Genomic DNA, 15,075 nt, shown 5'->3' with positions numbered 1-15,075 from the left:
CTGAGGCGGCGGCAGGGGAAACTGGACCTCTCCTGGCGTCCGGACTTCAAATCTCCGCAACCGGTCGGCGGAGAGATCAGCGGAGTTGGCGGCCAGTAGTGAGGGCTGGAGGGGGGCGGGCTGAGGGGGTCGAGAGCTGAGGCAGGCGCGGGCACCGGCGCTTGACGGCCGTTTGTTTTGGTGTTTCTCTACCAGGTCGGAAAGTTTCCTGCCTCGCCTGGCACAGCTTGAGCGTGTCCCACCCGCCGAGAGTGGTGGAGGCTGGGGCGGGCTCAGCCCGGGGCCTCCAGGCCTCTCCCCGAACCTCCCGGCCAGCCTCCCTCCCCCACCTCTCCGTCCGCCTGGAGCTGGGGCTGCTGTCCCTGAGATGCGACCCTCGCTGGGGCGACCCTGAGAAGAGGCGGCCGGTGTGCTGACCAGTAGCCAAGAGCCCAGGCGTCCAGGGATCAACTTCTTGCGGGCGAAGACCCCCGAGTCTCGCCGGGGTCGCGCCTAAGCTCGTTCAGCACCGGCCTGCGGAGCCGGATCCCCGCCCTGGTCGCGGGCACGCCCGCCAGGTGCCCGGGAATCCCTACTCCCCCGCTCCCCGCGCCCCCGCGGGTCTCTGCGCCCCGTGCCAAGGACCCCAGTCACCGCCGCCTCGGCTTGTGCCAGCCGAAGATCCCGTGCCACCTCCCGGCGGCCTCCGCGCTTCTGGGGCAATGCAGACTGTCCCGCTGGCGGTCTAGACCCCCCCGGACCCTTATGACCCTTCCGCCTCTGAGGCCCTAGAGGACCGGTGGTGGCTGCGGGCTACACCTCCCTTCGCTCCGAAGGGACCTTCCTGGCCGGGTCGAACCGACCCTTCCTTCATGCTGCAGTGCTGCAACATTTCCGCCACCGAGGGGGGAAAAGCGGCCGCGATCCCAAGCAAAACACAAGAATTGGTGTGTGACTCATCTGTTTGGATACCTCCAGTTCCCAAACTGTCTTCCAGGAGTTTTCTTGGCTGAAGCTGCCCGATGTTTGAGCCTTTTCTTCCCACGGAAGAAGATGGACTGAAAGCTGCCAGTTGGAGACTTTTTGTGATTAGGGCGCTGCTGGGTTTTAAAGAAGGTGATGGGGCTTGTACTGGCTTGTCTTCCCACTCAAGTGAAGAGTTGTTGATGTTCACTGGTTATGCTTAGACAATGCGCAGTTTGTTTTAATATAAAATTTTGGGGGGGACAGGGGTATAGGCTTGTGAAGGGCAGTCCGGATCCGGTGGAACTCCTCTTTGTCCCTTGGTAGGAGAGACACCCCCCAGTCTGTCCTCGATGCCGTCAGCCTTGGCCATCTTCACTTGCCGCCCGAACTCGCACCCGTTTCAGGAGCGTCATGTCTACCTGGACGAGCCCATTAAGATTGGCCGCTCCGTGGCCCGCTGTCGACCTGCGCAGAATAATGCTACCTTTGATTGCAAAGTGCTGTCAAGGAACCATGCTCTCGTCTGGTTTGATCACAAGACGGGCAAGGTAAAGTGACTACATTGTTTAAAAATTACTTTTTGTTTCCCTTTACTCTTTTTGCATTAAGTATGCGGGATCCCAGGGTTTGCACCTAGAGCAGACTTCCAGCAAGGCCACGGAATCAACTTTTTGTGTGTCTGGTTCCAGTGGAAATTTAATTGAGGTGGTTGAATGGGAAACAGAGAAGGTATTGTAATTAAATGTCTCGGAAGGGCGATGGCAGCTTGATAATGTGGTCATTCCCAATGAAATCCCAAACCCTAATTCGTTTAGAAAAACTAGTAAAGCTCGGCTTCTTGCTTTCAGTCTGTTTATAAAGGTGAATTTGCAGTTCAGAGTTTGATTAAGCAAGCAGCAGTTCCCAAAGCAATACGGGGAATCCATGGTCATTATTACACAGGGTCTCAAGTGTCTGGTGAGATGTAGTTAACACGTAGCTTTTAGTTGAGTTCAAATCAGGGCCTGTATAGTAAAGGCTATCGTTTGTGTAAAGTTGAAAGATTTGATACATATATAATATACCCATGAAGGAGTGATTTACAATTATCAAAGCCAATTTAATTAGGCATGAATAACTGACTTTCAGAGTTTTGTTTGCAAATTGAGTGAACATACTTTTGGAAATCACTTTTTGATGTTGCCTGCAGCACTTATTAAAAGTACTCCATGCATACTTAGAGGTGCTATTTAAAAATCAGTGTTAGGAAATTAATTTATTTTCTGATTATATTCAGCTCTATCAATTATTGCATTACCTAGCTGCACAAGGAGGAATTTAGTGCTGTTTATTTTAAGTGTGACCATTTTACCATTTTTATTTTGGCACTCTGATTTACTCTACATGTGTGGGTGCTTATATTTTTAAGAATACAAGGAAAAAATAAAGACCCTTTCAATTTTTAAAACTTTATGTGTGTGAAGAATATGCTAAAGAGCTCATCTTTGTGCTTAAACCTCGGGTTTCAGTTGAGCTATGGAATCAATTCCAATTTAGAGCAAGTTATGTAAGACTAATAAGAATATCTCAGATTTCACCTCCTGACTTTTGCTCCCTCTTTTTGAGTTAAATAATTAAGTCTTTTTAAAAGAAGAATTTAAATCTTCAAGAGTAGTGTTTAAAAAAAAAAAAGAAAGAAACCTGAGCCTCAAAAGGAAGAAAGTAATGCTCTGTTGCTACTGAATTAAAGAATTATTATATAAATAATTTTTCAAAGAAAGGAGGAAAAGATTGCCCAAGTGCTGTGTGCTTGCATAATACGTTTATCCTATTCTGTGTGTAGGATGAGAAATGAAAAGTATGTTTTTTGGCCTGGCTGGTGTGACTCAGTGGATTGAGTGCTGGCCTGTGAACCAAAGTGTCGCTGGTTTGATTCCCAGTCTAGGGCACATGCCTGGGTTGAGGGCCAGGTCCCCAGTGGGGGGCACACAGAGGCAACCACACATTGATGTTTCTCTCCCTCCTTTCCCCTATCTCTAAAAATAAATAAATAGAGTCTTTTAAAAAAGTGTTACAAAAAAAGAAAAGTATATTTTTCTGTATAACACCACATGCTCATTTACCTGTGAACACTTTTTTGCCTTCCCTGGAAACTAAAGTTTGGTTGCCTGAAAGATTTCATAGATTACCCATAATAATTTAAAGTGAATATTCATAGAACTCGTCTTTCCATCAGTCAGATTCAAACATCATTTATCTGCTATAGTGCCTTAACTCAACCATTTTTACACTTTTGTCTGTTTATATCCCTGGGCAATAGTTACAGTCCAGCTTAATCAGATTACAGGTTTGCTTAAAGTACATACTCTGGAAATGCACATTTTTTACTTTGATTCAGTACTCAAAGGAGATTCAGATTTTTTTCTTTTGCTTATTTGCCGAACAGTGATTACGTGTACATTCCTTTTCATGGTTATACTAAAACCCCCACAATAGGGTATTTTACGATGACCAAGACCAGATCAATAGTGAATGTTTATTGTATAAATTGTGGTGGCTTGTTAAAATTTTAAGTGGAATTTGTTACTAGAAAAACATCTTGATAAGGTGCCCAACTTATTGTGCTATTTTCCTTCTTATTTCTGCTTTATTAGTCAAATACTCAGAATATGAGGACACTCAGTACTTTAGGTGTAGATATAATTATTGGCTATTGTACCACCTAATCTAGTTAAAACAAATAACCTGTCAGATTTTGCCATGTGATCAAATTAGTTTAGGAGTTAACTATTTAGAATTTAAAATCAAACAGACCAGTTCTTATTGAGCATCTGTTATGTGCCAGATATTGTGAGGTACACAGTTCCAAAGAAAACTTACAGTTTGAGCAAATATTATTTATTGTTTTCTCTGTGAAATTACCAGTTTGAGGATTTCTGCTGTAATGGTCTGACAACAAAAGTCCCTGGGCCATTCCCAGCAAATTCTTTTGTACAACTCAAGAATCCCCTCCTTCTGTAAGCATCTCCTCAGGCAACTTTTTTCCCCCAAACATCTATAAACCTCAGTTTTTCTCTTCTGGGGACAATAATGGTACTTACTTTTGTTTTGAGAATTGAGATAATTATGTAAATCACTTAGCACCCTTTCCTGGGCCTTATTAAGAGCTCAGTACTTAGGGAGGGAGGGTGAGGTCAGGGGGAAAGGAACCTTCTAGGAAGCTTTTTGCAATTTGTTGTAGTGCTGTAGAGTCTTAAGGAAGGTATGAGAAATATTTTTTCATGTGATGGCATATGTAGAAGTAATTTTTAAAATTAGAACATACGAAGTTGAAAGCTTTGTCCAAATTTGCACTTTACCTGGGAGGTGGCAAGTTGGGGTAATATGCCCTTTGGTTGATTTCATTTGTGATCCTGTGTCCTGCACTGGCCATTATGGGAGGCCCATTAAAATGTGGAAGAAATAATAAACATTTGAAACTTTCTGATTATTTAAGGATTGTTCATTATAGAAAATTTTCCACATGGAATGTAGGTGACACTTTAAAAAATATTTTATTTCTTTTTAGAGAAGTGGGGAAGGGAGAGAAATATCAGTGTGTAAGAGAAAAACTCAATGGTTGCCTCTCACTCATGCCTCAGGCGGGGACTGAACATGCAACCCAGGCATGTGCCCTGACCAGGAATTGAACTGGCAGCCTTTTATCTTGTGGAATAGCACCCAACCAACTGAGTCACTTTGGTCAGGGCCAGGTGACACTTTTTAATGCTAAGTTCATGGAATGTGTTATGGTACTTAAAATCTGCATATTGTAGGGTGACTTTTTTTTTTTTTTTTTTTTTTTGAGAAAGAGTGAGTGAGTTGGGGAGGGAGGGAGAAACATCAATTTGTTATTCCACTTGTTTATGCATTCCTTGGTTGATTCTTGTAGGATGGGGGATCCCCAAAACCCAGGAATTTATTTATAAAAAAATTGTACATTTATTCGTACACGTTTAAACTTCAGTCACCTTCCAAGTACTTCCCATTTGATGCAGTACACCTATTGAGGGTTTTTTTTTCCACTGCTTAAAGCAGTTTTTGAACTCATTGATTTTGATGCCTTTTAGTGCTTCTGCCATTTTTTGTTCTCCTTTTCCACATTTGTAAAACATTTCCCTTTGAAGACTTTTTTAGTCTGGGAAACAAAAAAAGAGTTGCTGGGGCAAGATCAACTTAGTAGGGAGGGCAAGGCATAGGGGTCATGCCATTTTTGGTCAAAAACTGCTGAACACTCAGGAAGGTGTGTACTGGTGTGCTCATAAATCACCCATCATGAAATGGGTGAACATGCTGAAAGACTCTTCGAAAAAAAATTCACTGAAGACAAATGCAGCCTCTCAGAACAATGCCAGCTGGTCCACTGAAACAGATAGGTTCCTATAACACTTACCTAGCAGGGGGAAGCCTGTGTTGCCAGAGGCCTGCCCGCTGGAAGATAATTCTGGATTTTTTGGATCTCCCTTTGTGAGTGCCCTGACTGGGGACTGAACTGGCAACCTTGGTGTATTGGATTGATGCTCCAGCCAACTGAGCTACCCTGCCAGAGCAACAGTGACAGGTTTGCCATGAAGTGGACTTTAATAAGCTTTCCTAAATTATCTATTTAGGGATGTAGTAGTTGGATCCCTAACTACTAGGGATATAGTAGTTGGATGTTATGCCCTGCTTGGATGCTGGCCCTGCGTATCATCCTTTGTGGAGGTTAAGCTTTTCAAGTTAGTAGATAATAGAATGGTTATTAATCCTTCTATTGACTTAATGTACCACTGAAAAGCAAATCTATCCATGGGCTGGTTACAAAGTGGATAGTGAGTGGACAACCTCTTTATGATTTGGATGGCTGCCCCTGATTTGAGGCTTTCTGAGTAGCTGGTAGTCTAGGGGTTGACACAGTATGAAGTCTATTTTCAGTCTTATTGTAGTAGTAGTTGTTGTTGTTTACTTCCAGTTTCACCTTTTTACTTAAATTCAACACATACTTTTGAGCACCTGTTCCAGCATGATCTATTTTAGTGGAGGGCATGGTGAGGGGGAAGGCAATGGAAAGAACTTGTAAGAAATTGTTATTTCTTCTTTTTAGAAGATTATATTTTAGAAAGGGTGACTATATGCCTTGAGAACAGTTAATTGAAATAAGATAGCATTAAACAAAAGGCAAGAGAGTGATAGTTGTTTGCATTGGACTTTAAAATAAGGGGTGGATAAATACAAGTAAAGCAAAAGTACTTTCCAGTACTTTCTGGGTTGTTTTTATGTGAATAGGGGGGATGAGAGTGGAATAAAATAGGCAAAAGCAGATAATTTTAATGAGTTTGGCATCTTCCAAACAAACACTGTGGAAACAAATTTTTTTTTGCATTGTAGAGTTCTTTTGGAGAGCAGCTATAGTGAATTCCATTCTGTGAGATGGTTTTATGTTTGTGCCTTATTTTTACAATTAGTTGTCAGACCTTGTAGGAGAGGGTCTCTGTCTTATATATCTGTTTCCTTTTATTTTGTGTAAAGCAGATGTTGGGTAACTGAAGCTGAGTAGATAGTGTGGTGCCAGATTGTGGAGTACCTTGGTTACCAAAATAAGAACATGGACCCATAGGCTATGGAAAGCCAGGGAGAGTTCTGTGCAGAATACTGACATACCAAAACCATACCAATAAGAGTGATACAATAATATGTAGAGACCTGGAACAAGGAAAAATGAGTAACAGCTTAACTAACACTTATGGTGTACTATGTACCATGCCTAGTTCTAACTGCTTTACATGTTAATTTAATCCTTAAATAGGTGTTCAAGGCAGGTGTTTATTTTTCCCATACTAACCTATGAGGACAGTAAGGCACAGGAAATTTAGATTAGGTTAACTTGCCCAAGTTCACATAGCTAATAATGGTAGAGCTGGGATTTGAACTGAGGTATTCCAACTCTTGATTCTAGGGCCTAGAATCCAAGCTCTTAACCACTCTGCTATTCTGAGGCTTTGTAACAGTTTAGGTGTGTCATTTTGTAAGGATATAGACCAGATTCACAATAGGAATGAAAAATAATTAAATGGGGCACATGTAAGGGACCACTGCCTGGACCACCCAGCTGGCTGCAGGCAGGTTTTGGGAAAGATGGAGATGGACCCCCTCCTCAAGTGCCAATGTCATTTTCTAAAAGATTGGCTCTGCTTGGGTTAGGATTTTCACACATGGATGAGTTCTGGATGCAAGGAAATAGAGGGAAATGATAAATTTCAGTTACAAATTATTGAAAATGTTCAGTTGAAGATAGTTTGAGGGCCCATGGACCTTGGGTGAAGAAAACCTCTCTTAGGCTCTATATAGGTTTCCTAGTGGCAGCCTTTGGGTTTTGGCTTGGATTGTCCATCATTGTGCACTTCCTACTTTTTGGGATAGCCATCTGTGTTTCCTTGAATCCACTGATGCCAGATTAAGAGACTTCCAGCCAAGATGGAGGCATAGGTAAACACCCTTCACCTGTGAGCACAACTACAGCAAAAATTGCAACTACAAAACAGAATCACTCAGATTCACCAGAAAATTGAGGTGTGTGGAAGTCCAACAACCAAGGATTTAAAGAAGCCACATTCACCTACAGTAGGCCATGCTACTAACACAGGGAGTCAAAGCAGCTCCACTTAATACACAGAAACAAACACAGAGAGGCTACTAAATTAAGGAGACAAAGAAATATGGCCCAGATGAAAGAACAGATCAAAGCTCCAGGAAAAGACCTAAAAGAAATGGAGATAAGCAACATATCAGATGCAGGCTTCAAAACAATGGTTATCAGGATGGTGCAGGAACTCATTGGGTACTTTAATGGCATAAAGTACCCAATGCAGAAATGAATGTTGCATTCAGTGAAATAAAAGTCAACAGGGAATTAACAGCGGAGGGGATGAAGCTGAGATTCAAATCAACAATTTGAAATATAAGGAAGAAAAAAAGCACTCAATCAGAACAACAAGAAGGAAAAAGAATTCAAAAGAATGAGAATAGAATAAGGAGCTTGTGGGACATCTCCAAATGTACCAGAATCCAGATCATAGGAGTACCAGAAGCAGAAGAGGAAGAGCAAGAAATCGAAAACTTATTTGAAAAAATAATGAAAGAAAACTTTCCTAATTTGGTGAAGGAAATAGACATACAAGTCCAGAAAGCACAGAGTCCCAAGCAAGATGAACCCACATCATAATTATAATGCAAAAGATTAAAGACAGAGAATCATAAAAGCAGCAAGAGAAAAGCAGTTAGTTAAAACAGTTTTCTACAAGGGAGCTCCCATAAGACTGCCAGTTGATTTCTCAACAGAAGCTTAGCAGGCCCAAAGGGATTGGCAAAGAATTATTCAAAGTTATGAAAAGGAAGGACTGACAACCATGATTACCCAACAAAGCTATCATTTAGAATCAAAGGATATAGAAAGAGCTTCTCAGACAAGGAAAAACTAAAGGAGTTTATTACCACCAAACCAGTATTACTTGATTACCTGAAATGTTCTGGGTCTTCTTTAAGACCTTTTAAGAAGAAGGAAAAAAGAGATAAAAAATATGAATAATAGAATGGCAATAAATACATGCCTATCAACAGTTGATTCTAAAAAGTAAAATAAATGAAGATGCAGGAGAAACAGATTCATAGATACATAGAACATTTTGATGGTTGCAGATGGGAGGTTTGTTGGGGGGCTGGGTGAAGAAGGTGAATGGATTAAGAAGTACAAATTGATAGTTCCAGAATAGTCATGGGGGTATAAAGTACAGTATAGGGAATATGGTCAATAATATTCTAATAAGTATGTATGGTATCAGATGGGTACAAGAAATATTAGGATGTAAATTTAAAAAGTTATGTAATGTCTAATCACTGGAGTATGTCCCTGGAACTAGTATAATATTGTATGTCAACTTTAATTGAAAAATAAAAGTGATTTAAAAAATCTTGGTTGTTGCCCATTAATTTTTAGCACAATAATACGAACTCCATCAAAATCTGACTTTCATTTCCTCCTTTTCAGCTTCATCTTCTTACTCTTTTTTTCCTTTTGCCCCAAACTCTGTGCAGTAGCTATATAACAGTGTTGACTGTTCCTAGAACAAGTGCCTTTTCTGCAGCTTTGTCTTGTCTTCCAGAATGACCTTTCCTCTTCATACCTTGAGATCCTGAATCCCACTACCCAAAGAATTAGTTGCTTCTTCCTCTATATATCATAACTTTGTATATTATTTTATTATGAGACACAGGAAACAAAATAACTAGGATGCAAATACGTACTGTTGCCCTGCCAGATGTGAGCTCCTGAGAATGAGGGAATGGGCACTACATAAATGTTTGAATGAGTAAAATGTGAAAAGCGGAGCAATTTATATTTCCGTGAATCCTGATAAGGGTCAAAGGGCAGTAGGTTATTCGAGTTTTTAATTTGTGATCATGGACTCCATTACCAATAAGTAGTTTTTTTGTATAAATCATTACTTACTGAGAACTTGCAGTGTGTAAGACACTTTGCTAAGTGTTTTAGGATCAGATAATCTGTGGTTGGTGATAGTAATTTTGAGCCATTACATATGTCTGTGTTTTCATGCAAAATAATACTTTTATTTAAGGATTTTATAATAGAATGCTTCCTTATTTCACTTGATTTGTATAACACTCTAAGATAGGTAGAGCAGCTACAGAATGGCTCCCTTTTATCCAAAAAGAGTTATGTTTAGAGGTTTTTGTACAAGGTTACCTATTAGGAACTATGGGAGTTGGAACCAGAATGTAGATTTTTCTAAAAGTAAAAGGCAGCTACTAGGCATTTATTCTGAACTATCTCGATATGTATTGAGCAGTCACTGTAATGAAAATCTCTCTTGCCCTGGCTAGATCGCTCAGTTGTTTGGAGTGTCATCCCATGTACCAAAATGTTGCGGGTTCCACTTTCGATTAGGGCTTATACCTAGGTTGTGGGTTTGATTCAGGACACATGTGGGAGGCAGCTGATCAATGTTTTTCTGTCTCTGTCTCCTCCCCTCCCTCCCTCTCTCTATCCCCCTCCCTTCTCTCTCTAAAATCAATAAGCATATCCTTGGGTGAGGATTAAAAATATGTATATGTCTTTTGCTCTCTTGAAAGATAATCTAAGCTATTATTTTTTGGATGCATACTAAAATGCTTGTCATATGACAGACTTTCCAAGACTGAGAGAATCTGAGTTAATAGTTCTCTGAGTTAACAAGCATTTAGTTAGCTAAACATAATCTCTACTACTCCTAGCAATAAATATATTTTTTCTTAGGCTTGCATTCAGGCAACTGATTTGGATTTGGGTATTCATGCAAATGAATGAAACAGCCTTGGAAAAATTTGTTTGCCAGAGAAATTTTTTATCCTTTAAAGAGAATAGCTGACAGATTAATAAGTAAAGTTTATAGGTATTTGAACCCATGGAAGTTTTTGGTGATTAGTACTGTTATCCTTTATTAAATATACAGTTTTGGTTAGATTTTAATTTAAAGACATAAGAAACTTTGTTTCATATATAAATGTACAGATTTTTACCTGTTCACCTTTTTTCTTTTTTTATAAAAATTTTTTTCACATTTTTTTAATTGTTAAAGTACAGTTGTCTCTATTTTTCCTTCACCACTTCCCCCTTACCTATTCACCTTTAAGACGGGAAGGGAGGGAGAGGAAAATCAGTGTGCAAGAGAAACACTGATTGGTTGCCATTTGCACCAACCCAACCAGGGACCTGGCGAGCAAATCAGACATGCACCAACCAGGACCCAAATGACAACCCCTGGGTTTGTGGGAGTTGTCAACCCAACAACACAACCTACTGAGCCTCACTAGTCAGGGTGGAAACTTTGTTTTTTAAAATTTATTCATATTAAGGTTTTATCAATAATTTCAGGCTTGTAGTTTTATCTGCATTGATAACTACTGACTTGTTCTAGCCAAGCAGAAATGAATTTCCAATGTGGAATTTTAAGCTGTTATTTCTTTTCTTATTTTTTACTTATAGAGATAACTGGAATACATTCTCATAAAAATTCAAGCAACAGGGAAGTATAAGGAGTGTATATTATATCTTCTTTCACATAAGTACCTTCCATCCTCTTCCCCTCCTCCAGAATTAACAGTTGTTATTAGTTTATGTGATTTTCAGAACTTTTTCTGTGCATTTACCCACTTGGGTATGGAGGTAAAGAAACATTGTTTTTTGTTCTTATTTTGTTTAAATAAGTAATCAGATCATAATTTAAAATGTGCTTTGAGCAACAGGGGATTGGGAGGAGGAGAGGGGGAAAAGTTACAGAGAATAAGTAGCATAGATGGTAGGTAGAAAATAGGGGGAGGGCAAGAATAGTATGGGAAATGTAGAACTTAAAGAACTTATGACACATGGACATGAACTAAAGGGGGGAAATGTGGGTGGGAGGGGGTGTGCAGAGTGGAAGGGAATGAAGGCGGTGGAATGGGACAACTGTAATAGCATAATCAATAAAATACATATTTTTTTAAATGTGCTTTTTAGCTTATAGTATCAAGTGAATTGTGGTAAGCTATTCTGAAATGTGTTAATATGTTTTAAGTTCTGAGCAGCATCCAGACTGTTGTGACATTAATAGCTATCATTTATGAGCACTGGGTGTTGTGCTAAAGAGTTATGTGCTTTATCTCAATTAAGTTTCACAGCAGACTTTTAAAGTGGTTAGTGTTACTATGTTCAGTTTATAGATGACATAGATAGTGGTGGAGTCAGGAGTCAAACCATCTGATTGCAGAATGCACACCCCTGACCTGTTTATTGCTTGCTCCCTCAGTTCTCTTAGTCATTAATCTCATCACCAATTTGTTAGTTAACAATAGAGCAAAAAAATTGCATTGAAATAAAAACCTTGTCTGTTAACACGGAGATATTTTGGTAATAATAGTTTAGAGTGTTAGTTGAAGATTAGTTCCTCAAAGAGTACTTGCTCATCACTTAACATATTACGAGTTGAATAAAAACAACTTTTTATGTGTAATACAGGGTGGAGCAAAAGTAGCTTTACAGTTGTTTGTATGGAAAATAATAAAATAATAAATAGTAATATAAGAATAAACTCTGTGTACTCTCAACTGTAAATCTGCTTTTGCCCCACCCTGTATATTGGAGTATCATTGTTCAGATACTATAATATACTGAAAAATGTACTTTTTTTTCTTTCATTGGGTAATTTTTAAGTTTGGTATATATGGAGTTTGTGTTTTAAATGGAATATATATGTCCCCATAAGTAAATCTAATGGAGGAAAAGTGACTGTATTTGTTTTTTTTTAAACTACTTAGCTATGGAAACAATAACTATATTATTAGACACTCTAGCTACAAATTCTTTCCATTTCAAAACTTCAGGGATAGGAAATTAGATCATGTTGTATGTTACAAGTATAGGTATGGTAGTTATGCTTTTTAGAATACGCAAATTTTGTAGTTTTGAATTTTTCAAAAAGTTTGTATAGTAAAAAAGAATATTGCAGAGTTACCATGCAACCCAATGATTCTACTCCTAGGTATAATAAGCCCAGGATAAATTAAAACAGTGTCCATGCAAAAATTTGTATGAGTGTTCATAGCAGCTTTATTCATAATAGTAAAAAAAAAAAAAAAAGGTATGACCCAAATGTTCATCAGCTGATGAATGGGTGAATAAAATATGGTATAGTATATTGCCAAATATTATTTGGCAGTAAAAAGGAATGAAGTACTGATACATGCTACAACATGGGTGAACTTCGAAAATACTATGCTAAGTTAAAGAAGCCAGACATATAAAGATATATATGGTATAATTTTGTTTATACAAAATGTGTGGGATAGGCAAATCAGTAAAGTCAGAAAGTAGATAGTGGTTACTGGTTACCAGGGACTGGGAGTAACAGGGAATGATAGTTAATTTTATGTCAGCTTGGCTAGGCTATGGTATTCAGTTTTTGTCTAAATACCAGTGGAGATATTGCTGTGAAAGTATTTTTTAAAATGTGATTTAACATTTAAATCAGTAGACTTTGATTAAAGCAATTACCCTCTAGGATGTGGTGGGCCTCATCCAATTAGTTGAATGCCTTAAGAGAAAAGATAAAGTTCCCCTGAAGGAGAAATTCTGCCTTCAGAGAGCTATCATAACTCATACCTACAGCAGTGACTCTTCTCTGTCTCTAGCATGCTAACCTGCCTTGCAGATTTCAGATATGATAGCCCCTACAGCCACATTAGCCTCTCCCTCCTTCCCTCCCTCCCTTTCTCCTTCTCCTTCCCTTCCTCCAATCTATCATCTATCGTCTTCAAGGAGTGACTGCTAGATGGGTGTGGGGTATGGGCTTCTTTTGGGGATGATGAAAAAGTTATAAAATTGTTATATTTGCACAACTCTGAATTATACATTTTAAATTGGCGAATTGTATGGTATGTGAGTTATACCTCAAAAAAGCTCTTACAAAAAATGTTAGATGGAGTAATAGCTTAGTGAAAGCAGATTAGGGTGTAGGAGGTGGGAGAGTATAGAGTGTTCAAATGTGAGTAGGGTTAACAGCTTTTGAAGTACCTTTAACTTAATTTTTGTCACTATTTTCCTATTGTGGATTGTCTTACTCTTGGCTAGGCTTTTGTTTTAACCAATTTAGTAAATGAAGATTGCGTTTGAAATATTTGTTAATAGGTACAATTTGGGAATTATTGAGAAGTTGCAGTGCCAAAGTCTTAATGTGGGAGTTGAGAAATGGTTGGAAATAAACAGTTTAAAAGTCTCAGTCTGAACCTGGGAAGCTTAAGATATTAATTTCACTTACTGGTGAATCTTTTGTGTATGTAGGCACATAAAGTGTGATAAAATGTTTTTAGAATGAACAATAATGTATTGACCAGCAGAGAGTGTTCATTTAAATTATACTTGAACTTAAACTGGGACCATTATGCATTCCTAGTCTTTAACAAGTGTCTGAGTGTTGTACTTGAAGTGCAGCATAGTATCCAGTAGGCACATAGTATTGAAAAATATACTTATAATACAAATAAGTCCAACAATAGAGCTATCTGTGAATCATAGTTTCCAAGGAGCTAAGGGAGTGATGTATTCCTTCGCCTAGGATTGGGGGCTGAAAATGTGGAAGGAATGAAGAGGGCTTCACAGAGAAAGTTGTTTTTAAGCAGCTGTTTAAAGAGTGAGTAGGGTTTTGCTAACTGGATTAAAGAAAGGGCTGGGTTTTTCGACCCAAGGGAACAGTATGTGCTTAAGGCATAAAAGCCTTAAAGAGAATGATGTATTCTGGGAAATGCAAACCCAGCTATTAACAAAATTGGGGAGGGAAAAATAGAGCTGCTGTCAAGATTTTGGGGGTAGTTGAACACTGCTGACAGAGACCTAGGGGACACAGTGTGGCTAAAAGCTTAAAGGCTCTGGAGTTTGACTACCTGAGTTGAAATCCTGGCTCCACGTCTTGCCAGATGTGTGACCTTGGGGAATCTCTGTGCCTCAGTTCTCCTCATCTGTAAAAGGAGGCTAATAGTGGGATTCAAGCTCATAGGATTATTATATTGATTTAATGATAATTCACTTACAGCAGTACGAGAATGCCTGGCACAGAATAGGTACTCAATAACTTTTGGCTATTATAATTTTTCTTTATTTTTTACTTGGTGTGCCTTCATAGTAAAATCTGTGTACTTATTTTCCACATGTGTCCTTTTTCATTGCTAAAAAAGTTTTCTTTCAGTATCTCTCTTTGGGGTTATCTAAACAAAGGGAATTAATTCTTTAGTACCTTGAAACTTTTTAGAATGTGTTAAAGAAATAGCGTGATATAATAAAAAAGAAATATTTGATCTTTGTCCCAAGTTCCTGGCACACAGCTCCTAAAACTCTTGGAGTCTCTGGAGTGATAAGAATGTTTTTTTTTTCTGCCTTTATTCCTCATACTTCTGATAATAATGTTTTTTTGTATGCGAATAAGATGACTGGTGTCTGGGTACCCCTAGTTAGCTTCAGGATGGGGCTGAACACCAGAAAGACCTAGTGATTAGAGGGATGGAACTTTCACTCTCTTTTACCAAACTCCGGGAAGAGGGGTGGTGGCA

The 15,075-nt window shown here is 39.1% G+C and overlaps 1 protein-coding gene across 40 annotated transcripts in view; it reads left to right on the top strand.

The window, feature by feature from the left end:
- The window catches only part of SLMAP (sarcolemma associated protein), a 155,112-nt gene that overhangs the window by 113 nt on the left and 139,924 nt on the right, over positions 1 to 15,075 (top strand). For all 40 annotated transcript variants that reach the window (XM_037137353.2, XM_053669439.1, XM_037137344.2 and 37 more), the window contains exon 2: positions 196 to 1,493. In XM_037137353.2, the coding sequence (XP_036993248.2) occupies positions 1,296 to 1,493 (198 nt within the window). In that variant the 5' untranslated portion in view covers positions 196 to 1,295. The remainder of the gene's footprint in view (positions 1 to 195; positions 1,494 to 15,075) is intronic.

The sequence above is a fragment of the Artibeus jamaicensis genome, unplaced genomic scaffold, assembly GCF_021234435.1.
Source record: "Artibeus jamaicensis isolate MK-2021 breed Jamaican fruit bat unplaced genomic scaffold, CSHL_Jam_final contig_519, whole genome shotgun sequence".
In the NCBI taxonomy this organism is placed as follows: domain Eukaryota; kingdom Metazoa; phylum Chordata; class Mammalia; order Chiroptera; family Phyllostomidae; genus Artibeus; species Artibeus jamaicensis.
The sequence above is the reverse complement of the archived record's forward strand: the minus strand, read 5'-3'. Positions and strand labels throughout refer to the sequence as shown.